A 25,744-nucleotide genomic window follows, 5' to 3' on the forward strand; every position below is an offset into this window, starting at 1 on the left:
GTGTTTCCAGGATTTTCTTCCTTCCTGATAACTTCCTATAGTCTTTGTTTATATACCACATGATTCAGGCCATGTTGATGCAATATTGTATAATCTAGCTGTGGGTCCTGCTGTAGGTTTATCCTGTCAATTACAGTATTCAGTGGGTTGTAATATTGTTGGAAGCCCAGTCTCAGCCAAAGTCTCCCTTAAGAAAAGTTGTAGTTTACTTGGTACCCAGGAAGGACATACTGGATGACACCCATTGTGCTGGTCTGTCCTGCTGTACAGTTGCTGGCAAGTCCTTCCAAGGATAAGGAATGTATGCTACCAGCTAGTCAGGGCAGGTTCTCAGTGGCTCCTGTTTGAGCACTGGCCTGACCTGGGGTCTTTTGGGTTAGATGCCAGCTCTTAGTCACAAGTGGTCATGTTATGGACAACTGGATATTTTCCTCTTGTCTTCCTAGAATGAGGGGATCTAGAGTTTCGTGATAAACCTCCAGAAGCTGTTTTTCCAAAGGCTGTTTTATCAAAATCAAATACTGACGAGGTCTATCTGGCTGACCACTTTATCATGAATGGAACTTGAATAGAGAAGTTGTCTAACTTTTTCATTTACCTGAATTGTATTGAGGTTTAGAATGTCTTTTCCTTATTTTCTGTTTGTGCAAGGTATGGACTCTCTGAGCTTCTGCCAGAATCCTTGAAAATTACCCAATTCAATCAATTTCTTACATCTCAGAGAGCATCTTGGAGTGAAATGAAGAGCCTATGATAAGCTCTTATGAGGCTTTCTGTGGCCTGTGGGTGGATTGGCTGTGAGCCCTGAAGCTTGGTTTTTGGTTTCCTTGATAATCCTGATAAATAGCTGGGAAAGTCAAATAAACGAAGGACTAGCCTGAAGCTCCATTGATTCTCTAGACACTGTAATCTGTCTCTTGTTCATAACCTAAAACACATTATATAAAAATCTCTGCAAGTCTGGTGCCCCTGCATAACTTGTACATTTGTTGGAAGGTGGAGGACATGGCTGTGTCTTGTAACCCATGTCCTTCCTCCATCCCATTGTTCTGTATGTTTAAAGGGATCACGTGCTGCCTGTAATTTTTAAAAAACATGCCACCTGCTACCTCCTTGCCTGGTGTCACAGCCCGGGCTCCAACCTCTCCCAGTTCCCTTTGCTCCATCTGGCTTAGCCCAGGATCAAACCCAACCAACCCCCAACCTGGAAAATCTGGGAGCTGCTGTCCACACTCCATCAGACCCTCTGGGCTAGCTTTGCCAAACTGCCAGCCATCGCCCTGGCTGTGCTCCTGCCCACCTAGCTCTGAGGAAGGAAAACACTAGATAGCTTTACAGGCAGGCGGATTTCTGAGTTCAAGGCCAGCCTGGCTCTACAAAGTGAGTTCTAGGACAGCCAGGGCAATACAGAGAAACCCTATCTCGAAAATAACAAAAAACAAACAAACAAACAAACCAAAAACTAGCCAGATGGTACAATTACTGGGCTCTTATCAGCTAAACTATTTCAGTCAACCACTGGTGGCAGAAGCCACTGTTTCCAGCCACCCAAGATCTTACATGGTTGGGTTGTAGCCTCCCGTTCCAAAACATGCCAAAAAGCCTCCCTTTCCCTGCCTCCCTTCTCTTCCTCCTGGGACCCTGAAATCCCACCTTTCCCCTTTTGCCTAACAATTGGCTCTTGCCTTCTTTATTGATCAAATCAAGAACCAGTTAGGGAAGCAGATTTTAATATCAGCTTCCCTACAGTCCAGGGAAATTCACAAAGTCCTGTGAAAATTTTGTTTTAGAGTAAGGGCTGGTCAGGTTCCTGTCCCTTTCCATTTACTCTCATGTATGTGTTAAAAGATTTATGTATGTATATGTATGTATGTGTGTGTGTATGTATGTATATGTATGTATGTGTGTGTGTATGTATGTATATGTATGTATGTGTATGTATGTATGTATGTATGTATATATGTGTGTATATATGTATATATATGTATATGTGTGTGTGTGTGTGTGTATATATATACACTGTAGCTGTCTTCAGACATGCCAGAAGAGAGCATCAGATCCTGTTATAGGTGGTTGTGAGCTACCTTGTGGTTCTTGGGAATTGAACTCAGGACCTCTGGAAGAGGAGTCAGTGTTCTTAACCACTGAGCCATCTCTCCAGCCCCACTGATTCAGTTTTATAAGAGTCACTGTGACCTTGCACAGATCAGAGTACAGCCTCCCCCCCCCCCCCGCACACCCCCCCCCCAAGTGAGGTCCAAGCTCTTCAACATTGACCTTTGATGTTCAGTGCTCCAGTCATAGAATAATGGCCTCTCTGTGATTTGTTCACTGCTGGGGCTGTGTCTGTCTGGTAAACCCAGCTAATAGACATTGTGGGTGTATACCTATACTTGGAAATTCTTAGAGGGAGGGGGCAAAGAGGAAAAGAAAGGTATTACAGCTACATGATGAGAGAAGGAGTTGTGGGTAGGGAGGAGAGTGCTGGTTTCATGGACCTGACTGGAGGAGAACCAAGCTGCATCCAGCCAGGCAGATAGGGAAGAGCTAACTGTATGCTCCTTGCCTGTCTCTTACTAACAGGGTCTGTTGTGTGATAACTAGTGACTGGGGCAAGTAGACGCAGAGGGGAAAGAGATGACCTTGTTGATGGCAGTCAGAGGCTCTGGCAGGTGGCATCTGCAATGTGGAGACTCAGCTAAGAGTTTGGAAATGCGGAGCAGGAAAGGTGGGGGTGTTCTGTCAGACTCAGAACAGCAGGCAGCAGGGCCCTGGCTGTTGACAGTGAAGGATCTTTTGAAGATGCTGCAAATGCCTTCCCTCCGATGTCGAAGCCAGATGTCCCCCCTTTAGTCTCCAGTGACTCTGCTGTCTTGGCTGACATTCAGTAATGAGGTTTGTTTTTTTTTTTAAAAAAAAAAAAAAGGAAAAAAAAAAAGAAAGAAATCAAAGTCATAAGATGCTAAAGATCACTCATCTCTTCAATGGATTGAATGTTCAAGTCACGGGCTCCCCGTCCTGGGCATCTGTGTTAAGCCTATGCAACCTCTTAGCATCAGGAGTCCTCAGTTTACATGCTGAAAAGTGGGAGCACACGTAGTAAGCCGTTCTTAGGCAGCACTGAGAAAGGCACGAGGTAAGCTGTTTTGAAATGTCAGTGTGAGAGGAGGGATTGCTTTATTAGCCTTTGGAATCTATTGCTCAGCACACGCAGCTCATGGAGTAATTAGCTATGAAGGGGCTAAATATGTTTTGAGTATAAGTCATAAAATGTACCTCTGTTGAACCTCTGAATGGGTAGATTCCTTTCTCTTCCAGTTCAAGAATCTTGGCTTCATTCATCTAAGAGTTCCAAGTTAATCCGCCAGGAAATCTCTCTTATACAGTGGATGGTCTATGCAGGCCTCTCTATTCCTGTTCAAGTATTGGTCTAGCCTATTGTAGTTGTGGCTGTCTTGTCAACATAAAGTCTGTTGTTGATCTCTGATACTTTTCAGCTGGGCCTGGCTGTGTTTAGGTTAGACCCACAGCAATTTCCAGAATTGTCAGCAGAATTCACCGTGGCCTGGAACGTCGGTGTTATGTCGGAGAACCAGGATGTGGATAGAGACAGGAAAGGAGAGGTGCATGGGGGTTGTTGACAACATGGCAAAAGGAAAGGTTGAGTGAGGCGACTGTGTAGAACACAAAGACAAAAAGAACAGGGATCGGGAGGAGTGGGAGTGGTCATGTCACAAAAGGTTTAGGACAAGAACCTCTGCCTTGAGGGCAGTGAGGCTGCTGACGGGCTTTGTGCAGGGGGAGGATGTGGCTGAAGTTACCAGCATTGCAGGCTGGGTTTGAGAGAATGTGAGCAAAACACAAAGACAGGTTTAGAATCTTTCGCAACATTCCCCTAGATGATACTGGCTGAAGGTCAGACCCACAGCAATGGTAGTCAGCAGGGAGAAAGGAAATGGACCATAGATGTTCTTGGGAGATAAATCAAAGGGCATGCATGATATTGAAAGGCGTGGAGTTGCTGTGGAATGTAGTTACCTGATATGCATTCAATCTGCATGTCCAGGTTTCAGGCAAAGAATTCTGTAGGGAGGTTTCAGGGCAAAAGGAGAAGCAGCGCATGTCCAGTCTTGGCATTCCATCAAAGCCAAGCTCCATACACTCAGAGCATGTGGTGCCACTAGCTGTCTGTCCTCTCATTTTGTATGTCCCAAAGATATTTTTTAAACGTATATGTGTGTGGAAATGCATACAAGAGTGTCAGTGGCAGCAACCACATGGTGGCTCACAACCATCCATAATGAGACCTGATGCCCTCTTCTGGGGTGTCTGATGATGGCTACAGTGTACTTACAGATAGTAAATAAATAAGTCTTTAAAAAAAAAAAAAAGAGTGCCAGTGCCCACAGAGGCCAGAGGCTTCTGGTTCTCACAAGTTGGAGTTACAGGAGGTTTTGAGCCTCCTAGCATAGACAGATACTTAGTATCAAACATGTATCCCCTGCAAGAGCAGAACTTGCTCTTGTCTTTTCTTTGGGTTTTGGGGTTTGAAACCGGGTTTCTCTGTATAGCCCCGGCTGTCCTGGAACTCACTCTGTAGACCAGGCTGGCCTCAAACTCAGAAATCCGCCTGCCTCTGCCTCCCAAGTGCTGGGATTAAAGGCATGTGCCTGGCCAAAGCTCGCTCTTAACTGCTGAGCCATCTCCTCGGCACCCCCCCCCCCAATACATTTCATTACAGTTAGTCACTGCCCAAGCTTGCTGGATATTTGCCCTCTGCTAAGCTCATCTCTCACTTGTAAAGCACGGCGCTGACTCCCCTTTCTTACTAGCTGTCAAGGCTGTCAGAGGCATGGCTGAGGGAGATGGAGCCCCAGAAGTGAGAAAACACAGAAGGATATCAGCCCTTCCTTGTCCTTACATCTGAGTAGCTTCTCTGTGTGAGGACTTTGTAAAATAGAGAAAATCAAGTCCCTGCCACCCTCCGCTGCCCCCTCATTAGTCATATGTGACTGCTGGATGAGGCTCTCCTAAGGCCAGCCGGATGAGATTCTAGGATGTGACTCTAGGTATATGTTTCCTTGTTTGGCCCTTGGAAAAACTCAGATCTGAATTGAACGATGGTGGACTGGACTTCCCGTGACCTGGTTAGCATGCTCACCATGCCTGCTCACCATGCCAGTCTTACACGCACACAACCACACACTTTGAATATAATACAAGTTTCTTTTGATTCACTTTTCTCTCCCATTTCCCATTGTGGACAAAGAGTTTCTGAAGGATTATGCGTCAGGCCAACAACAGAACTCGGCGTGAGCTATCGTGAGCTAGAGGAGGCATCCACCGAGGTGGAGCTCTGCGGGTGATGAGGAATGGAGCTCTCTCTAATGTCTCACGCCTTCCTTCTTGCCTCCCGCAGCGTGCGCAGAGGACTTTTTCTATACAGCCCATGGAGGAAACACGACCATCGAGGGTGTGAATGATGCAGACGACTTTGAGAAGACTAGACAAGCCCTCACACTCCTGGGTAAGGAACCTTCTGAGTGACAGTCACCTGTCCCATGGGCAGGGGCGGGGGAGAGCAAGGCGAGGTCTTACTGGCTTACCTTGCTATGTCCTCTGAGCCTTTCGAGTGTCTCCTTAGACCCTCATCTCTGTCAGCCTACAGGCCTAAAGTTCAGAATTTGGAACTTTCTCAGAAATCAAGTTTTGAGCTGGGCACTGCAAAGTATCCCATCACATGCTTAGCTGTTGAAACGCATGGAGAAAAGTGCAGCCATGTCTTTGTGTGCCGTGGTCTGAGCTCACAGGCAGTGTGTACCCCATGAAAACCCTCTCACTGAGCCAGACCACCTGGGCACTAGTCACGGGATCTGAGCTGAAGCAGACCCCAGGGTCCAGAGGCCTGTGGCCCATGCAATGCTGGCATGCTAGCCATGGGTGTTGCAATCCTCAAAGCAGGGAGTTCTCTGTGACCTTCAGTAACAGAGGGGCTCAGGAGAGCTAGAGAGAATTGTCCCTGTCCCCAGCCTGTTTTGGAGGGACGCTCCCCCAAGTTGATGAGATAAAGGGTAAATCTTTGATTGGGAAGATAGAACATTCAGTCGTGGGGCCTGTAGCCAGGGGAAGGGAAGTGTAAGGCAGTCAGACAGTGACTCAGATGGCCCCTACACTGTCCCCATCCCTTCCGGGACAGGGATGAAGCATCTGGATTCTCTGTCAGGTTGCTCACAACAGCATCTGTTCAGTTCTATGGTATAAGCCAAGTTCTGTCAGTGTCCAAATTAAACGTGAAAAGCTGGACACACCCTCGTCTCTACGGAGAGGAGACAGAGGGCTTGTGTGCTACGGTCACTTCTCTGCGTAGCTGAGGCATGAGTAGAATTCATTTTTTGCACCTGTGAATTATCAGGAGCAGAAAACACTCTGGTTATCCCAGAATGAAGACAGTACCGTGATAACCAGAGCTGTGGACAGGGCTAAAGTGGACTGACGACAGAGGTCACAGAGGCAAAGGAAGTGCTGCTTTGGCTAGCACAAGGGGCCAAACATCACAGGGACTGATGGGTGGAGGAACCAGGGGTGTAGGTGAACTTCAGACCTGTCCAGGAGGAGGGGGAAGTGTGCTCCAGACTCAGGACCAGCACCCTATGCTTGCCCATCGGCTTAATGCATGCTTAGCAAGGAAGTTATTGGGCTCCCAGGTAATGCCTAGGGGTGGGGGGAATCAGAACCAGGATGGAGACCACCTTTCTGCTGCCTTTGTATCACTGAGGGGACCTCTGTTTAGAACCCTGGTGCCCTGCCAGTCGGCACAGAACAGTTCGCTGAGGGGAGTGGAGAGAAGGGGAGGGGAAGGGAGGACATAGAGACTATGTTGATGTCTGCCTGTCTCACTTTCCCCAGCATCACACACCCTATTGTTCTCCACAGTCGGAGACTTAGGAGGATGCCCGATGGTGAGCAGAATGTGTTCTGCCCAGCCTGCCAACAGGAGATGCACCCACCGTGGGGTCGGTGCCCATTCTGGGCAGCTGTGACAATGAGCAGGAGCTGGTCGGAGGGGGCAGATACCTCCCAGACTCTTAAGATAAATACTTTAGTTCTCAAAGTAGATGACATTTATGGAATTCTTTTAGTAAGACGTCTTCACTACCCTTTAGATGTCCTCATTCTTAATTACCAAGGTTGTAAATATATCATCTTAAAATACAGGATAATAAAGAGTTTATTTAGGCCCTGTGAAGTATGTGGTTTCTGTTGCTTCTGCTCATCTCTGCTATAGTAGCCTGCCAATAACTTCAGGTAAAACAAGTGGGTGTGGCTGTTATATGGGTGTATACAAACACCCTGTGTGCTGTGGGCATGGACTGTTGGCCCTTGTTTTAATCTTAGGTTTAATTGGTGATTTAAAAAAAATTAATTTCTCTAGAATTTCTTAAATAACTACTGTATTTACATCATTCCTACTCCTCCTGTTCCCCGAGAACCCATCCTGTGCCCCCCAACACTCATTTTCAAATTTATGGTCTCTTATTTAACTATTTCCGTTATCTATGTGTGTATTCAGACCATCCAATGTGGCTTCTATGTACATTGTTGAGACTGACCACTGGGATTAAGTAACCTATCAGGGAGCGCCTCTCTGCCGAAACTGATTTCCCCTCCCTTAGCAACCATAGGTTACCTGTAGCCAGTTATCTAAGCACAGGACCTCGTGACATATCCCATCCTCACTGGCATGCCACCTACTGTGGTTGTTGTGCAGGTCTCCTTTATATCTCTCTCATATGGCTGAAATTAATGACGCAGCTTCCCCGTCATGCCTGTCATGTCCAAGAGCAGGCACCCTGCTTCTCTGGCCGCTGCAGTCTTTCCATTTTCTCTTCATGGTTCTCCTCAGCCTTGGGTTTAGGGCTCTGACTGTCCTGTTGGGTCACTCACTGTTTATAGTTGCTTATCATGGGGTGTTTGGTTTCTGCTTCCTGCAGTACGCAGGGCTTGTTCAGAGGGCCCATGGTAATAACGGGCTTACTGAGATCATGGTAATAACAAGGGCTTACTTAGCTTATGGTTGGGCTGTCCACTTTGTGGATTCCCTGAGGTGGTTGTTAATCCTAGGAAGCCCTGTCTTTGCCTCCCATTTATATGCAGTTGCGCTGGCTGTTGTAGCTTGAGTTAAAGGTAAGAAGATGTGGCTGAGAAGGAAGCTGGGGGAGCTACTGCCTTTTCTTCAGTAGAAGGCGACTATACTAACATTCATCATACCGTCCTGTCAGCTTCGCTAATAAGTGTGAGATCTTCCGAAATGTAGAAAGAACTAATGCCTTCAAACTAAATCTAAATTTTAAGAGATGTGCCTTGGGTAACTGATCTAGGCAAAGAGCAAAGGTGACGATCAAGTTTGTGGCCATAGTGTTTCTGGGCTGTGTGCGTTTCTGTCATGTTGGGGCATGCATAGAAGATATAGGACAGCTACCCTGAGCTGGCACCGGCCATAAGCCAGCTGGCCTGCCAGTCCCTAGAACAGTAATCCCAGGGATGGTGGAAGGTTCTCTTTTCTTTTCCCCTGTTGGCCCTGTGTTTGTGCCACAGATGTTTGCCGGATATTAGGTTTGGAAAAGAACAACTACAGATAAATGGCCACTCTTATTAAACTCATAAAAACATCCATAAAGTATTTGAAATGAAGTCCAAAATGAGTCAATCCTACGGCTGCCCCTCCGTGCCCTTAGAGAAGCTCAGATGACAACGAGCCCCATCTGGTGTGATCCAGACAATCAGCGAGGACATTGCCCCTTCAATCCGGGAGCCCCTCTGCCTCCGAGACGCTGCTTTGAGTGGTAATGACTCGGCCTGTCTGGTTTTAGGAGTCATTAACCCTAACCCAGGAAGGAAAATCAAACAATTTTTAAAGTCCTTGTAAAGGGTAAAAAGTCCTTTCTATCGTAGCACAGATGTCAAGTGTCACGTTTGTTTTGTTTTGTTTTTGCCCTTCAGGAGTGCGGGATTCCCATCAAATAAGCATCTTTAAGATAATTGCTTCTATCTTGCACCTGGGAAGTGTGGAGATTCAGTCTGAGCGGGACGGGGATTCCTGCAGCATTTCAGTAAGTGGCGCCAGACATAAGATGTGCACAGTCAACTCGGACCCTCCAGCCTGATACCACGGGCATTAGCCTCCGTGCTTAGAGGGCACCCCTGGGTTATTTATTCTAAGCAGTAATGACTTCTGTTTTCTCGCTGATAATTTTTTTTTAAAGAACCAATTCATTTCAAATCGGCTGCCTTCAAGTTTCTATCACTGGGGCAAAGGGTTTAGTGGCCAGTCAATAAATTTGTCTGATGGGTTTATTTTCCAAGTACTCTGAGGTACATAGACTTCTACGACATGTCATCAATCTATTGAGTACCGCGTGGGCTCCAGGCTGATGAAGTCTTTGCAGCAAGCAAACGGAGGGTTGGACACCATAGTTGGTGACTGCTTCTGAAGAGCTTGCGTTCTAACCCGGTAGCCAGGACGGGGCGGCACTGATGAACCTTTTCCCTGTAGAAGACAGGATATTAAGTGAGGCCTCTCAGTCAAGGTCCTACCAGCTCTGATAGGTCCTTAAAGGCTCCTAAAGGTCTCTTTTCCCTAGAGCCTAGTGTCACAGATGACATGTAGTAGACAGAAAGTGGTTATGTGGGATAAGGATGCTGGAGAGAGCTTATGTTGGTGGGACAGACGGCAGTTTCTATCTATCTGTGTCCTCTCTGAAACTCAATGCTGTTGGCCAGAGCTAAAACTCCACTCTGGCCTTGTATAAGTACATCTACCATGGTTTTACTTCTGTGCCTATCTGTGGTTAGCCTCATAGGAAGCACCAGTGTGATTCTTATTTTTCGCTCGGGATGTGAAATTTAAATAGCCAGATTCTAGGAAAAGGACACATATCACTAGAGAATTCAGATGCATGTGTGTCCATTCCAGCCACAAGCACAGCCATTGCCCTTCCCACTTATGGCCATTGCTGTCTGTGGAGGACAAGAGTTAGCAGAAGTTTAAAACGTTCCTACCTTCAGGGAAAGGAAGATTAAAGCTCTTTAGGTTCAACAGAGCTCCTCTCCAACCTGCCCTCCATCCCCACGTGAGAGCTTTGAGGTTCCCCCCTTACAGCTGAGAAAGGTACAGATTCAGGAGCCTGCAGTAAGTATCCCAGAGCCGTCTCTGACATCTGACATTCACAGATTGCTGTGTATGTGTGTACCGTGGGGTGGCCAGAGCCTACAGGCGTAGTAGAGATGGCAGCCATAATGCTTTGATGGTCAGGACAAGTAATCTCCCTGGTGAATACAAGTCCTAGCTGACACTAGCGGTGAGTGTTTGAGGCTGGTGAAGAGTTGGCCTTTTGCCATAGGGAGAAAGTGTGCAATGTTTATGCCTCCCTTCTGTACACCCCTTCCTAGAAAATGCCCTATGTGTCTTTAGGAAAGCTGTGTCCTGCAAGGGAAGGACAGGGAAGACTGGGAGGACACGCATTGACAAATCCCTGGCTTTGGCTGGGGACATGCAAGAGAGGTGACCAATATTTCCTTAATCTCTAGCCACGTACCACCCCTCTTCTTGCCAGTGGTCTCAGAGCCACACTCCTGGTCACGGAGCTTTTGTTGGGTTGTTTTTGGTGTGTGCATTGCTGGAGGTCAAGGCTCAGGCTCCACAGCACACTAAGCCTCTTTGCTGTGCATTCTCACAGCACTCTAAGCCTCCCTTGCTACCAAGTCTCAGCACAATGATTTTGCATTCCTTGTGTGATTATATTCTCTTTCTCTCTCTCCCCCTCTCCCTTCTTTCTCTCCCTCTCTTTTTCCTTCTTTCTCTCCCTCTCTCTTTCCTTCTTCCTCTCCCTCCCTCCCTCTCTCTCCCCCTCTCCCTGTCTCTCTCCATCTCCCTCTCTCTCTCCCCATCTCCCTCTCTCTCCCCCTTTCCCTCCCCTCTCTCTCTCCCCATATCCCTCTCTCTCTCCCCCTTTCCCTCCCCTCTCTCTCTCCCTGCCCCCTCCCTCCGCCCCTCTCTCCCTCCCTCCGCCCCTCTCTCCCTCCCTCCGCCCCTCTCTCCCTCCCTCCACCCCTCTCTCCCTCCCTCCACCCCTCTCTCCCTCCCTCCCCTCTGTCCCTCTGTCCCTCCCTCCCCTCTGTCCTTCTCTCCCCTCTGTCCTTCTCTCCCTCTCTCCCTCTCTCCCTCTCTCTCCCTCCCTCTTTCCCTCCTCTCCTCCTTTTCCAAACTGAGAGGGCAGTAAGTCTATGTTCTTAGTCACCTCTGCAGTATGCATGTCCCAGTAGGCACTCTAAAATGGATAGCTGGTGATTCATTGAGGCTGTCTAGGCTCCGATGGTAATAAGAATGGACGCCAGTGTGGATGAGACAGAGCTCAGTGGGTACCACTGAGGAAGCAAAGCTCTGAGCACTGTACCGGAGGACCATGGCCACTTTTTTAGAAAGTCCAGCCTTGGGCTTGTAGGTACAGTGTCACTGATAGTCCTTCACTCCTGGGCATTCAGACGAGGAGCAGGGGTCGGGGGAGTCATTGTCACCAGTGCCTGTTCCCCACCACTACCACTAAACTGTAAGGCCACACCTATTGTGTTCTGCTTGATATACTGTGTCACCTGTATTTGTGAGGTCTGCACAAAGATGGGACCATCAGGTGAGAGCTGAGATGGCCTGAGATGGGAGGCTTGCTAGCATGGGTTGAAGGTCTAGGCTGTGGGAGTCATGACAGCATCAGGGTTGCCAGGGTTCAAATCCCGACCCCACCATTTCTCAGGGATGTAACTTTAGAGACGCTCCCTCCCCTCCCTATGTCCTTTCCTCCTCCACACACTGTGAGTGGAAAGAGAACAGAGCCCTGCAGGAAGGCCTTCACTCGGAGCTGATGGTGCTAAGTTCTAAACCAGTACCATTCTGGTTGTTGGGGCCAGAATAGACCTTAAGGACCTGCCTCTCCCTACACAGAGCAACACCTAATAAAGACCAAGTAAACCTAAATAAAGCCCACAGAGAAGAGCCTCTTTCTTAAAGGGCAGGATGACTAATGTCCCTGCCAGGACAGGCGCAGGCTGGTTCTATTCCCGTACCACTCCCTCTCGCTTACTCAACTGAAATTTTTTAGCAAAAGACTTGGGCCACACACATACCTGCCAGTGACCCAGTGGGTCCTGAACACGGTGCTCAGCCCAAGTGTGAACTTGAGAAGTCTGCCGCTGAGGACGCCTTTCAGGGGGATCCCCCGTATGCTCTGCAGGCCCAGAGGTGGGCTTGCTGTCTGCTTCCAAGCCGCGTGCCTTCTGCTCTGGAGTTTTTACTTCTAATTAAGGCATGGGACTGTGTTCCATGATTGCCAGGGCTACCTCGGAGATGAAACACTGTCCAATTAGTTGGACACCAGAGGCCATTTCTTCCCCTTGAATTTGGCAATGCAGGCCCATAAAACTGAGCTGCTGTCTTTAATGCTGAGTGTTTTAATGGATTTATCATCATCTAATTATGCTTAAATGTAATTGCATGACGTCCAATCAGTTTCTGTTAGTACCTTTAATCAACAGTCAGAAGAAGTCCCACTGTGGTGTCTAGAAACCTGTTCCCTGGTGGCTATTAAAGAGTTAGCTCCCTTACTGTGGTTCCGTCTCTGCCACACTCTAGCAAGAGAGAGGAGCGGGGAGGAGCACGAAGGGGGAGAGGGGTAAGGAGTGGGGAAGAGAAGAGGGCATGGGGCGGGGGGCGGGGGGAGGTCCGTGTTGTTTGCTGCAAGCAAACCACTCAAATGTCAGGGGATCTGTCTGTAGTGTGTGCCTAGTGATTAAGAAACCCCTAAAAATAGGTCAGATGAACAAATTGGACACTTGCCACCTATGAACTTGTTGCCTGCCAAGCAGGCTCCAAATTCTACCCTGAACAGTAATGTTATGTTGGAGCGGGCACGGGTAGGGTGGCTGCCGATGGACCCTGTGGCCAGAAGTAGCCACGACACCGTTAACCGCTTAGTGAGTGGGAAGCACGGTTCTCTGCATACCAAGCCCAGCCTACTCAAGCGGCCTGGCTTGGGGGTTCAGGGGGCTTTCCTCAGACTGACTTTCCTCAGCTGAGTAATACAGGGTGGACCAGAATGGCAGCTTCCAAGCAGGAGCCTGACCCCGGAGATGAGAATTCTTGGTCCAGATGAGTCTGAGAATTAACACGGTTAATGCTCTCTCCTGTCTGTATCCCTATCCATGGTTGGGGAACACACTGTTCTCGAGATCTGGGGGAGGGGCATTCTTTTCCAACATCCTATTTTAATATTTGCTTTGGCCAGATGGTTACGTATTGAGAGGCGCAAATGGCCCGCAGATATGATGTGAAGGGGGAAGTTATAACATTGTCTATGTTAATTTTTTATTAAGTAAGCCTTCATTTCAATGCTGCAGGCAGCCTCATCAGAAAATGAGACCCATAAACAATCTAGAGCCATTAGGAAATCATGTTCTGACTCTAACAGATTCTCCTCTAGCCTCAGAGTCACTAAGCTGACGTAGCCACTTCGCCCACGTACAAGATGAGGGCGTGATTGACCACAGGGACGAGACGTTTTCTGTGTGGGGTTTCCTGAATGGGCAGCAGGGATTTCCCAAGAGACTTAGATGGTTTAATGAAGTGAGGGGACTTTTGGTTTTCTAGTAGTCCAAAAGCCAGGCGGTACGACTGGTAAGCACAAGTCAGGACCCAAGGGAGGCCCTCTGTGGTAGCTGGGAAGCCAGTAGGTATATTGTGGAGCCTGTCTCCAATGTTCTCATTGCTGAGAGTCGCTGTCCACTAGGTTTGGGCTTGTCTCTTCCCAGCGCATCTGAACACACCCACTGAACTCACCTACGCTTTAGAGAACTAGAGTGTAAAGCACCGGGATGCTTCCCATGTCCTGCCTACCTATAAGACAGCCGCCAATCCGGTCCCTGTTACAGAAGGGGGACTAAAGCCTGGAGGCAGGTGGTAGCTGAGTGCCAGGCAGACCTAGAGCTTTTATGCGAAGGGCTTTGTGCGGGAGGCTGAGTTCTGTAAGTGGTGCCTGCGCCCTCTGCAGATGCCTCCTGCATGCTCAGCTTGTGCCTGCTACTTTCTGGCTCCTGACTCTGGACCGCTTCTACATTCCTAAGCTGTCAGTTCATAGGCTGTTCCCTTCATCCATGCTGTCCCCTCCAACCAGTTACCTGGCAGATCAGGAAGGGCACAAACATGATGCACAGCGGTTTACCTTGTTAAGCCTTTGTAATGTGGTCATTGGCAGGTGCGTGGATCAGTCTAAGCCATACCGCCCAGGCTCGACACTACCTGATATGGGGTGTGGGGGCAGAGACAGGGCTCCATGGGGGCACCTGGCCTCTGGTAAGATGGGACGTGTGCACAGGAGCCTATCTCCCATTCCCCTCTTGTCTTAGTCAGGGTTTGCATTCCTGCACAAAACATCATGACCGAGAAGCAAGTTGGGGAGGAAAGGGTTTATTCAGCTTACACTTCCACATTGCTGTTCATCACCAAAGGAAGTCAGGACAGGAACTCACACAGGGAAAGAACCTGGAAGCAGGAGGTGATGCAGAGACCATGGAGGGATGTTACTTACTGGCTTGCTTCCCCTTGCTTGCTCAGCTTGCTTTCTTACAGAACCCAAGACTACCAGCCTAGGGATGGCACCACCCACAAGGGGCCCTTCCCCCCTCCCCCTTGATGACTAATTGAGAAAATGCCCTACAGTTGGATCTCATGGAGGCATTTCTTCAAGGGAGGCTCCTTTCTCTGTGATAACTCCAGCTTGTGTCAAGTTGATGCACCAACCCAACCAGTACACCTCCTGACCCTGTCTTCCTTTCCTCAGCCCCAGGATGAACACTTGAGCAACTTCTGCAGCCTGCTAGGAATAGAACACAGCCAGATGGAGCACTGGCTGTGTCATCGGAAGCTGGTCACCACCTCAGAGACCTACGTCAAGACCATGTCCCTGCAGCAAGTGGTCAATGCACGTGATGCCTTAGCCAAGCACATCTATGCTCAGCTGTTCTCCTGGATTGTGGAGCACATCAACAAAGCCCTGCACACCTCCCTTAAGCAGCACTCCTTCATCGGGGTCCTGGATATCTATGGGTAGGCCTGCATCTCTAGGGTTCACTCTACCTGATGGTCATAAGTATGTTCCTGTTGACATTTGGGAGCCAGCAACAGACTCGGTGGATTCCCAATGGTTCCAGCCAGGAGAGTTAATGAGGTGTTGACCCCAAACCCCAAACAGACATGCCAAGTGTTTTACAATACAGGTGTTCCTAAGGGACATGGTACCCTGTCAAAACACTGATATCCCTGTCCCTATCACAAACCTCTATAGCATCATTTTTATTAAGATACAGTCTTATACGTGGCCTAAAGTAGCTTCAAACTTGAATTCCTCCTGCCTCAGCTTCCCAGTTATAGAGATTACAGCTGTGTTTACCACCATGGTCAGATTAGGCATCCATTTTCACTTCCAGGAAACAGACCCTGAGAAGGAAATGGGCGGTCCATCCTCGTTCTGGAAGCCTCTGTCAGTTTTTGTATTATCACTGTCCTCAACTGAGGTGACCGCTTTAATATTGATTTTGCCCAGTTCTGCGTTGACTAGTGCTATATGTTAGCATTTGTGCGAGCTCTCCTCCTTCTGGAATCTAGAGGGAACTCACAGGCCTTTATTTACGATTGATCTCTTGAGGGTGAGGCCACATAGCTTGGAGGGATGCATTCATGGCGAGACATCAGGAGACTGGCTTTCTCTATCCAGGCTGCCACCAAGAACTGACTGACTGCAGATCACAGCCCCTCTCTGGCTGTCCTGTGGCTGGCTTCAAGGGAGTCTTGCTAGCATTATCATCTCAGACCCATCTAGACTCAAATGAAGTTGTGTGGATGGGGCTGCATCCCTCTTGCTCTTCTCTTCTCCCAACTATGTTGACCTCTGTAAGCTAAGAATAGATTCCATTCTCCTAGAAGGACTGCTTCTGTCTTAAAATAGCAACCCAAACCCATAGAGGTTGCAGCCATACAAGAACAGGGCCATTCGAATGAAGCACAGCTTGGTGGGCTGGAATGACTGGAAAGCCCCTGAGGGTGGCATAAAGGAGAATCCCCTTCAAGACGGCCACTTCCCATGCAGACAGGCTCTTTCACTTCTCTCTGGTGCCCTGGCTCAGCAAGGGTTTTCATGTCAGACGGTATTGCATGGGTGATGCCTAAGATTAAAACCAGAGGCCATGCATGTTTATACAACCAGGAAAAGTTTTCTAAGGAAGGTGATATGAACTGGATAGAAGAGGATAGAATATGGGAAGTAAGAAAGGCAAACATTCCAGCCGTGGGGACAGGAGAGGACAATCAGGATGGGAGGGAGCTGGAGACATGATTCAGTAATTAAGGGCACGTGCTGCTTTGCAGAGGACCTGGGTTCAGTTCCCAGATCCTGGGAGTCCAATATCTTACCTGGATCCAATGCCGCCTTCTGATCTCTGTGGATATCAGCTATGCAATCAGCCAAAACCCTCATACACATCAACTTAAATATATACAAAAAGTTAAATGTGAACAGAAGCCTTATGGTTGGTGAAGAACAAACAGCAGTGGGAGGTGCTTCCTCAGTGGCTCCTCTGGGCACGCCTCTCCCTGGTGCAGGAGGACACCTGCTCTGCTCAGTTTGGCTGTAGCTTTGTGAGAACCCTGCATTCTTTAGAGAACCTGCTGCTTGATTGTCAATCGCTGGTTCTACCTTATACCCTGCCCCCCCAACACACACACACACACACACACACACACACACACACACACTACCTTGAGTGTTTTCAGGTTTCAGGTGAGAAGACTTGTTCACTGTGGCTGGCATCACTCCCTGGGCTAGAGTCCTGGAGTGTATTAAAATGAAATCAGTGTTTGTGTTCACTCAAGCATCTATTGCTCTGTGCTTCTGGATTGCAAGGTGCAGTGTGACTTCCTGCCCAGGCTCCAGATGCTGTGATTTCCTTCAAATGATTCTTCCTACTTTTGTTGGGGTATTTTAAAACAACTAAGACATACAGGTTAGGAGAATTGGATCAGATGTTATAACCTGGTGTCTCCCAGTCTTCCTTCCAAATGTGTCCCTGAGCATCAGCCTTAAATCTCAGCGTGGAATTAGAATTGAGAAGAGTTCGGAACTATGAATGAGCTGCTTCGTGTTTATCTATAAATGTGAATATTTCAGAGAGTCCCACCCTGAGATAAGCACTTACTCAGGATACAAGCAAGCGCCACAGGAGCCGACACTACGCAGCACGTCTGTATCCCATATGCACCGACTAGCAGGTAGCTCATAGAGTAGAAAAGGCAATGGCTTCCTTAAAGTCTTTGGTGGCATGCTACCCACTGGCCCCTCTGCAGGCCTCTGAGTAGACCAGTTCCAGACACCTAGTGCCTAGGTAAAAGAACAGCTTCTCTTTCTTTAGCTCTCTTGTCTGCTCTCCAAATAGTGCAAGATAGGCAGTACCCAGAGCAATTATGCCAAGCCAAGCTGTTCTAACTAAGGACCTGTGAAACTCCCTGTGGGATGTTCCTACCAGGCAGGGCTGGATATTGATAGAGGACAGCCTGGCAGCTTTTGGCTGGAGTTTCCTTTCACGTTGATTAGCCAGCATTTACCTCTATTGGCTTCGTTAGTTATAGAGCTAATCTTTTACTCCTCTTCCTTCCTTGAGTCATCAAGAAATAAATAGCTCAATTTGGAGAAATACACATTATTGTTTTAATCTTTGACCTCAGCTCTCAATATGCCAGGATTTGGCTCTAGCCAGTCCATTTGTGCAGAGGACAGTGCAGGATACAGAAGACAAACCTTGTCACTCTGAGAACACTACAGGAGAGGCTGGGGCGAGAAGTAGGCAGATTGAACTCTGGGAAGAAAGGCATGGAATTTGCTATTTTGTGTTTTGTTTTATTTTGTTTTGTTTTTTCTGTTGCTACGATAAAATACTCTGACAAAACCAACCAAGGGAGAAAGTGCTTATCTTGCTCACAGTTGGAAGTTGTCTATTGTGGTGGGGAAGTCAAGGCAGGGGGTGGGGGGGGGGTTGTTAAGGCATCTGCTTGCATGTATACCAGAACCGAGAGGAGTGTTTGCTGGGTCTCGCCGTACAGTCCAGGATCTTTTACTGTTTGCTTTTGTTGTTGGGTTTCAGGAATTTAGTGCATATCCTGATCATTAACCCATCAGTGGAGCTGTGTTACACGTATTCCATTTCTATTCTGTAGAATCTCTGTCCTGTAATGGTGAATCCATTGCCTTCATTTTTCTTGTGAAAGAAAATCTTTGTGTCCTTGGTTCGTTTTGCTTTGATTCCACTCTCCGACGCAGTTGACTGTACAGTTTCAGTACAGTTACTCGAAGAAAACTGCCCAGCCTCCCTGGCCTTTGGAAACAGGTGTTGTAGAGAATTAAGGGTAACAAACTGTGATAAACTTACCCTTTGTCCTGTGGACAGCAGCCCAGTTCCTGGAAGCCCAGAAGGTCGCAGGCCATTGAAAGCTTTAGAGCAAGTGTATCGAGTTAGAGTTAGACCTCACAGGTCTCATGGTTCTGTTCTGTTGCTCTGGTACAGTCCCAGTATTTGAAGAGAGCTTTGCATCTTGGGGTACTCCAATGCCAAGTTCAGTCTTCTAGACTCACACAGGAGTGTCCGCCTTCCCGACATTGTAAAACAGTGCTATTATCTACAAAGTTCATGCTCGAGGACTGTGCAATCAAGTTATCAAAGAAAACTGTGGAAAGATGGCTCCATTGGTAAAGTACATGACATCCATGCTTGAGAATCTAATTTTGGATTCTTGAATCCACGTCTTTAAAAGAAGCTGGGCATGCTGAGGAGGCAGAGGTGAGAGGACCTTTGGGGCTCATTGGGCAAACAGACTAGCAGAATTGTGGAGCTTCAGGTTCAGTGAGAGAGAGAGAGAGAAACTGTTTCAAAAGTAAGGTGGAAGAGTGATTGAAGAAGACCACTGCATTGACCTCTGGCCTCTGCATGCATGAGTATGCGTGTATGTTCACTCCCATACACGTGTACCCACACACAAGAACACATACACAAGAGTCACAAAGCACAATGTTTTGAGAAAGTTTATGATTTTTGCATTAGGGGATGTATTCACACCTCTCCTTGACCACATGTGAGCCATGGGCTGGGCATATCTGGTAGTCCTTTGTAATTATATCCCCCCCCCTCATAATTAAGTGCTCACATGAGACCGCATTTTTTCCTCTGTCTATCCCAGCCCCCTAACGCTGTGGCATCACCTCTAAAAGCCTAGAACATATGAAGTTAATACTCCCTTGAAAGGTTCTCATGTATGATACACGATAGCCTCTAGACAGCTTTCTGGTAGTCACTGGGTGCAGAGGGACCATGCCTTGCTCTTCATTTGCAGTTCTTATAAGTTTGGCTGGTGGATTTGGAGAGGCATGGTTCCTGAGTGTGGGCATTTTCTGACCCCTATGGAAACAAGATGCTGAAAGGACCTGGGAAACCTGGTACTGGCAGACTGCTTCCCTTCCATCGGTTCCTTGAGCTGGGTTCTCTCTAAAGGACAAGCTTGTGGACACGAGCAGTTGGAAGCCCCGCTGTTTGAAAGTCCAATGATCAGACTGGCAGTGATTGGCAGACAGATGAGCATGTCAGCTTCTCTAGCAGACTCTGGGGTACCCTTGAGAGTTCACAGCTTCAAGTGAGGGAAAGGTCTGGAAAAAGATATTGGCTCATATTTCTGGCAAAGATATTGGCTCATATTTCTGGCATATACGCATGATGACTGTTTTTAAGGGTTCATGTTGAAAAACAACTCCCCAAGGTAGGCTTCCTGTATGCCATTTAGTCCTCCCCTGTGTGAAGCCTATATCCACCTCTTTATGCTCTGCCAAAGGTGGAGGGAGGCCTGAGGTCCTAGCTCCTCCAGCCCATGTCCCAGAGGAGATGCTGTTGCCCAGCCTTCAAGTGTTACTTAAACACTACTCTGCTGGGTCTCCAGGCTGTGGGCAGGAGGCTCGTGGAGGTAAATAATTAACTCTGAGCCAAGGCATGTCCCTGTCTCAACTGTTTTGCCCTGCAGGGACTTTCGCTATTTTAGAGACACTTGTGGCTCTCCCTTCTCCCTGAAATTGGGCCCAATAAGAAAGAAGTTAAAGATATATTCAGGTCAGATGTAACAGGAAACTGCAGGTGGTCATTGCACCACCAGGAGGACAGATGACTAGTGTCGGCCTTGTTCTCTCTCTCTCTCTCTCTCTCTCTCTCTCTGTGTGTGTGTGTGTGTGTGTGTGTGTGTGTGTGTGTGTGTGTGTGTGTGTGCCTTCCTCCCACCTTTGAATTCTGGCCAAACTCTTCTCAGGACAGATCTTGCTCCTCCTCCTCCTTGTATAGACTTGCGTGTATTTCCTTGCGGTATTTTTGTTTTGTTTTGTTTGTTTGTTTGTTTTTCAAGACAGGGTTTCTCCGTATAGCCCTGGATGTCCTGGAACTCACTCTGTAGACCAGGCTGGCCTCAAACTCAGAAATCCGCCTGCCTCTGCCTCCTAAATGCTGAGATTAAAGACGTGCCCCACCACCGCCCAGCCTCCTTGCGGCATTTTAATGCTACAGATTAAGAGTGTGTTTATCTTTAAGAGTCGTTTCTGTTGATAGACAGAATTACCACAGATGTAATTTGGTTGGGGAGGAAGCACTGCCCTCTCTCCTCGGCTGTGTGTGTCTGAGTTCGGGTGTCTCACTCATCCTCCCGGTCAGCCAAGCTGCTCGCTCACCTCCAGCATTACAGTAATTACGCTAGATGGCAGAGGAATTGTTACCAGATAATATCTTAGAAACAGGGAAATTAGGAGCTAATTTCTGCCATTTCAAATTAATGAGAATGTTCTCTGTGGAGCGCTACCAATGTAAACCTTTAAAAAATGACAAGTGTGGGATATTTAAATCTTCCATCTGCAGAGCTCAGCCAGGGCTGGCTCTGTCAGAACACCCAGTGCCCATTATCTGGCCAATTGCTGGGCTGGCTCTTTAATCTTCTGTGTAGGTTATGTTAATTAAATTTCCTCTAGGCTTGGACTGTCATCAGCTACCAAAGTGGCTGGAAGTGGGGGTGGATTGAGGTTCTAAGTACTGTAACTTGGTCTACAGAAGTACTATCTGGACTGGGAGGCCCATTTTATGGGGTAATGGCTGTTGCCTGCTCTGTGTTCCACTGGGGCTGGGATTCAGCATAGCATTTGAATCTTTGATCTTGTTTTATTAACTCAGGGTCATTGCTTTCCCACATGGGCATGGCCAAAGGTGGCTCTATCATGGCTCTCTCCAAACAGTTGATTGCTTTGATCTGAAGGTGGTTTCCCGCTTCTCCATGTCTTAGACCTTGGTGGGGGGTCGAGGTAGACCCTGATGCTTTTTAAACACTGTTCTGGGCCTGTGAGAGATCTGATGGATCCACTTTGGTAATCCCTCCACACAGAGAGCTATATCCCCACCTCTGTGTCTCCATCCCTCACCAGGAACAAGACTGCCATCCCTTCTTGAAAGTGGTGTTTAGGAAAGGACTTGCAATGACAGAAAATTCCGTTGTCTGTATTTAGAAGTGGGGAGGTGGGAGGCTGGGATGGCTTGCAGTAATGGAGAAGGCCAGATGAAGCCTGATCCTCCAGTTTCTCCCTATTGGTAGTTCCTCTTCTCCTCTCACACTCCAGGCCTCAGATACTCCTCTTCCCAAATGTACTGTGTTCACAGCCTTTCCAAGCAATCTCTTCCTTCTAAATCAAATTTTTGCCTCTCTCAGAATTAAGATTTTGACTAGCTGATTCTCTGTGTTCAAATACTCTGGTCTTGTGAGTTCCCAGCCTGTGGGTTATGACTCATTTGAGGGTTGTCTTAGTTTGGGTTTCATTGCTAGGAAGGGACACCATGACCAAGGCTTACAGTTTCAGAGGTTCAGTCCATTATAATGTCAGGAAACATGGCAGCATGCAGGCAGACATGGTGCTGGGAAAAGGAGTTTTGAATTCTATTATCTTGAGCCTGAGGCAGCCAGGGGGAGACTGTTCCTCTGTACTGGACAGAGCCTGAACCTAGGAATCCCCAAAGCCCACCTGCACAATTACACACTCCCTCCAACAAGACCACAGTCCCGCCATTAAGACCACACCTCCGCATAGTGCCACTCCCTGACTGAGCCTTCAGACACATGAATCTATGGGGGGGCCAAACCTATTCAAACCACCACAGGGGTCGCCAAACCTTCAGAAAACACAGATATTTAAATTATGATTCATAACAGTAGCAAAGATACTCTTATGAAGTAGCAATGGACATAATGTTATGGTTTGGGGGGGGGTGTCACCACAGCATGAGAAACTGTACTAAAGGGTCCCAGCGTCAGGATGGCTGAGAACCACTGCTGGACAGGTTCTCTGCAAGCTCTCACAGCTGTGTGAGCTCACATGTGCAGTGGCACTGTCATGTGCAGTGAAGACTGCCCAACACATCTGGCTCTTACAGTCTTCCCACAGTCTCTTCTGAGATGGATCCCTGAGTCTTAGCAGGTAGAGCATGTGATGTAGCTGTCCCAGTTAGAGGTGGGAATTCTGGAGTCTTGTTTTCTGCATGTTGGTCAGGTGTAGGCCACTATTGTTGGAAAATCTCTCCAGTGAGGCCTGAGAGACTTACTAATCCATGGGTATAAAGATAGGACCTCGAGGGGACAGTTTATTACTATGTCTGTTTAGCAGAATCAGTAGTGTTGGGTTTTCTCCTGGGGCTCATGACCTAGACAGCCACTAGTTTGCAGCCCGGTTAATGGTACAAGGCATGAGTTCCATCTTGTGGAGTGGGCTTTAAATCATACCAAATATTTTTTAACAGCAGAATATGGTAATACTTGAGGTGTGGAGAAGGAGTAGACTGACCGGAGGTCTTATGTGTTAAAAAAAAATCTCTTTCTGAAAAATGTTGTTTATCTAGATCTCTGTGACACATTATATATGACATTTGTAAAAATGCATCCAAGTGTTGACGCATACTGGTATAGATGAGCTCAACTCAGTAGAAATTATGTAATAAAATAACACTACTGACTGGTGTTAGAATGACACTCACTCATTCATGACAAGGCACGGGTAGAGAAATAGCAAACTACTTGTACCTTTCTGGTGGTGTGCCTGCTTCTGCCTTCCATCAAACAGTGCTCTGGACACTGCGGGGATGGTTTCGTGAGAAAGAATGTTTACTGTGCAAGCAGCAGGACCAGAGTTCAAATCCCTGGCATTCATATAAAAAGCAGGGCATGGCTAGATGAGCAACTCTAACCCCAATGTTACAGGGGTGGAAGCAGGGAGGTTGTCGGAGCTTGCTGGCCACCGACACGAGCTCCAGGTTCAGAGAAGGGGTTTCTTCATGCAATAAGGTAGAGAGAGGCTGGGCGGAATGCCTCCCATCCTCCTCTGGGCTCTTCCATGTGCACACAGATGCATGTTGTTCCATAAATATTTGCACATAGGTGCACATCACATACAACACCCACACACCAAAAAAAAAAAAAATGAGCTTTTTGACATGGTAATTCTCCTAGGATAATATCCTTAGGAAAGAATCATGGAGTTGAAGAGGTATATAAAATTATCACAGTACTGATAGCAGTGTATGATAGAGAAAGAACCAAATGTCCTTCACTGGGGATTAGTGAGTTGATGTATCTATATGTCAGCTCCTGAGTTTTTGAAAATTGGATAAATATGCCCTAGGTTTGAGAAGTAGCCATAGCCCTGTCTGTTCTCTGTCTGTCCCCAATACAGGAACTCCTGTAATTCCCAGGTCTCAGCCCACAGACCTATACAGACTTGAAACCGATGCCTTTGAAGAATAGCATGGTGGTGTTTTTAGACTGGAAAGTTAACTGATAAAAATGGGAGACAAAGTATGAGTTTGATTTACTTTAAACATCACCAAGACCTGCTAATGTGCACAGAATCATGGCTGACCTCATTGTCTGTCTGTCCTCCCTGTAATTTCCTACTCTTAGTCCCTTATCAGTTGAAAAGAAAGCACTTACTGCCTCTGTTTCTAATTTTCCAAGACTCCCAGCTATGATATTCACAACAGAAGCCTGTGCACAGGGCAGAACCTGGCAACTTGGTGCTTGTGCAAGGAGGGAGGCAGCCTTGTTACATCCCAGAGAGTACATCATAGATGGCGTATCTCACCTATGGCTTCACCTCTCTCCTTCTACAGGTTTGAGACCTTCGAGATCAATAGCTTTGAACAGTTTTGTATCAACTACGCCAATGAAAAGCTCCAGCAACAGTTCAATTCGGTAGGTTCAGTGCATGACCTGGGTTGCTGAGGTCGGGACCTCACTGTCCCCCTGGAGTGACCCCCAGGCCACTCATCTTCTGAGATCGGTGTGATTCTGCTCCACCCTTCCCTTTCCTTTGCTTCTTGGTTATGCCCCCAAGAAGCAAATAAATGTCCCTTGCATTTGACTCACTTCTCTCTGAGCCTGAGCTTTCAGGGCATCTAGTGAACTGAAGGCCAGATGCACAGCTCCTTTAGTTGTCTAGAGTCCAGCAACCCATGTAGGGTTCTACTATCCTATCCCAAGGCAGGGGTTGGACAGGAATGGGAAATTAGCTAGCTGAGCTCTGCCATTTCCAATCATGAGTGTGAGTTGGAGTCCAGACCTTCTGTGGCACTTAGCTGCCATCCTCCCAAGACACAGAATTCAACAAGAGCTTAGGGGAAATTAACTCTTCAAGGTGTGTCCATAGTTCACTCACCTCGGCCTTTTGCTTCTTGTCTTAGCATGTGTTCAAGCTGGAGCAAGAAGAATATATGAAGGAGCAGATCCCGTGGACTTTGATTGACTTCTACGATAACCAACCGTGTATAGACCTCATAGAGGCAAAGCTGGGCATCCTGGACCTGTTGGATGAGGAGTGTAAGGTAATACTGCTCTTGGAGTCATTGAATGGCTCGGTCTAGGTCTCAGGCAGAAGGCTCCTGTGTGATGCGAGGAACCAGTGAAGTCTCCTAGCTGGAGTTGAATCTGATTGTCTGGAAGAAGCATCCGCATCCACCATGCTAGCTCAAAGAGAGCCTGTTGAGGGTAACGGGCACGTATCATCACCCTAGTCGATGTATGCCTCTCTTGGCAGAAAGCAGGGGCTATGTTGGTGGTATGCATTTGGTCTCACAGATCTCAGATGCCGAAGATGCAGCTAACATCTAGATAGGTGTTCTACCAGAGAGGGGAGACTCGGGAGCCCGGGGTGGCCTCCATAGTATCAGACGACTGTGGGTGGTAGAAATCCATGGGATGGTCAGAAACAGATCCCACCCCCTCTGATTTTCTGGATTTTTCCGATATAAGAGAGAATTGTGCCAATAGCAGGAGGGCACCTGGCAGGTAGGATGTAGGGTGAAGAGATCCAGCTTCAACCAGTTAGCCAGTGCCCTTGGTTTCCTGCACTATGAATTGCTTGACACTGAATTGTATATTGACAGTCTCTCCCAGTTCTTTGGCTGACTAGTGAGGTGAGTGTGTACCAACCCCTCCCTCCAGTGATAGAAGCCTGCATCAGATGGTATAGAATCCATATGGCTTGATCTAGAAAGAGAAAAACCAACTGCTTTGATTTCAGTTTTCCCATAATTTTCT

General features: G+C 47.7%; 1 protein-coding gene across 4 annotated transcripts in view; it reads left to right on the forward strand.

The window, feature by feature from the left end:
* The window catches only part of Myo5b (myosin VB), a 330,335-nt gene that overhangs the window by 186,678 nt on the left and 117,913 nt on the right, over positions 1 to 25,744 (forward strand). For all 4 annotated transcript variants that reach the window (XM_006525714.4, NM_201600.2, XM_006525715.4 and 1 more), the window contains exons 8-12: positions 5,420 to 5,527; positions 9,001 to 9,110; positions 14,886 to 15,151; positions 24,319 to 24,400; positions 24,889 to 25,029. In XM_006525714.4, coding sequence (XP_006525777.1) covers positions 5,420 to 5,527; positions 9,001 to 9,110; positions 14,886 to 15,151; positions 24,319 to 24,400; positions 24,889 to 25,029 — 707 coding nt within the window. The remainder of the gene's footprint in view (positions 1 to 5,419; positions 5,528 to 9,000; positions 9,111 to 14,885; positions 15,152 to 24,318; positions 24,401 to 24,888; positions 25,030 to 25,744) is intronic.

Source organism: Mus musculus, chromosome 18 (genome assembly GCF_000001635.26).
Source record: "Mus musculus strain C57BL/6J chromosome 18, GRCm38.p6 C57BL/6J".
NCBI lineage: Eukaryota > Metazoa > Chordata > Mammalia > Rodentia > Muridae > Mus > Mus musculus.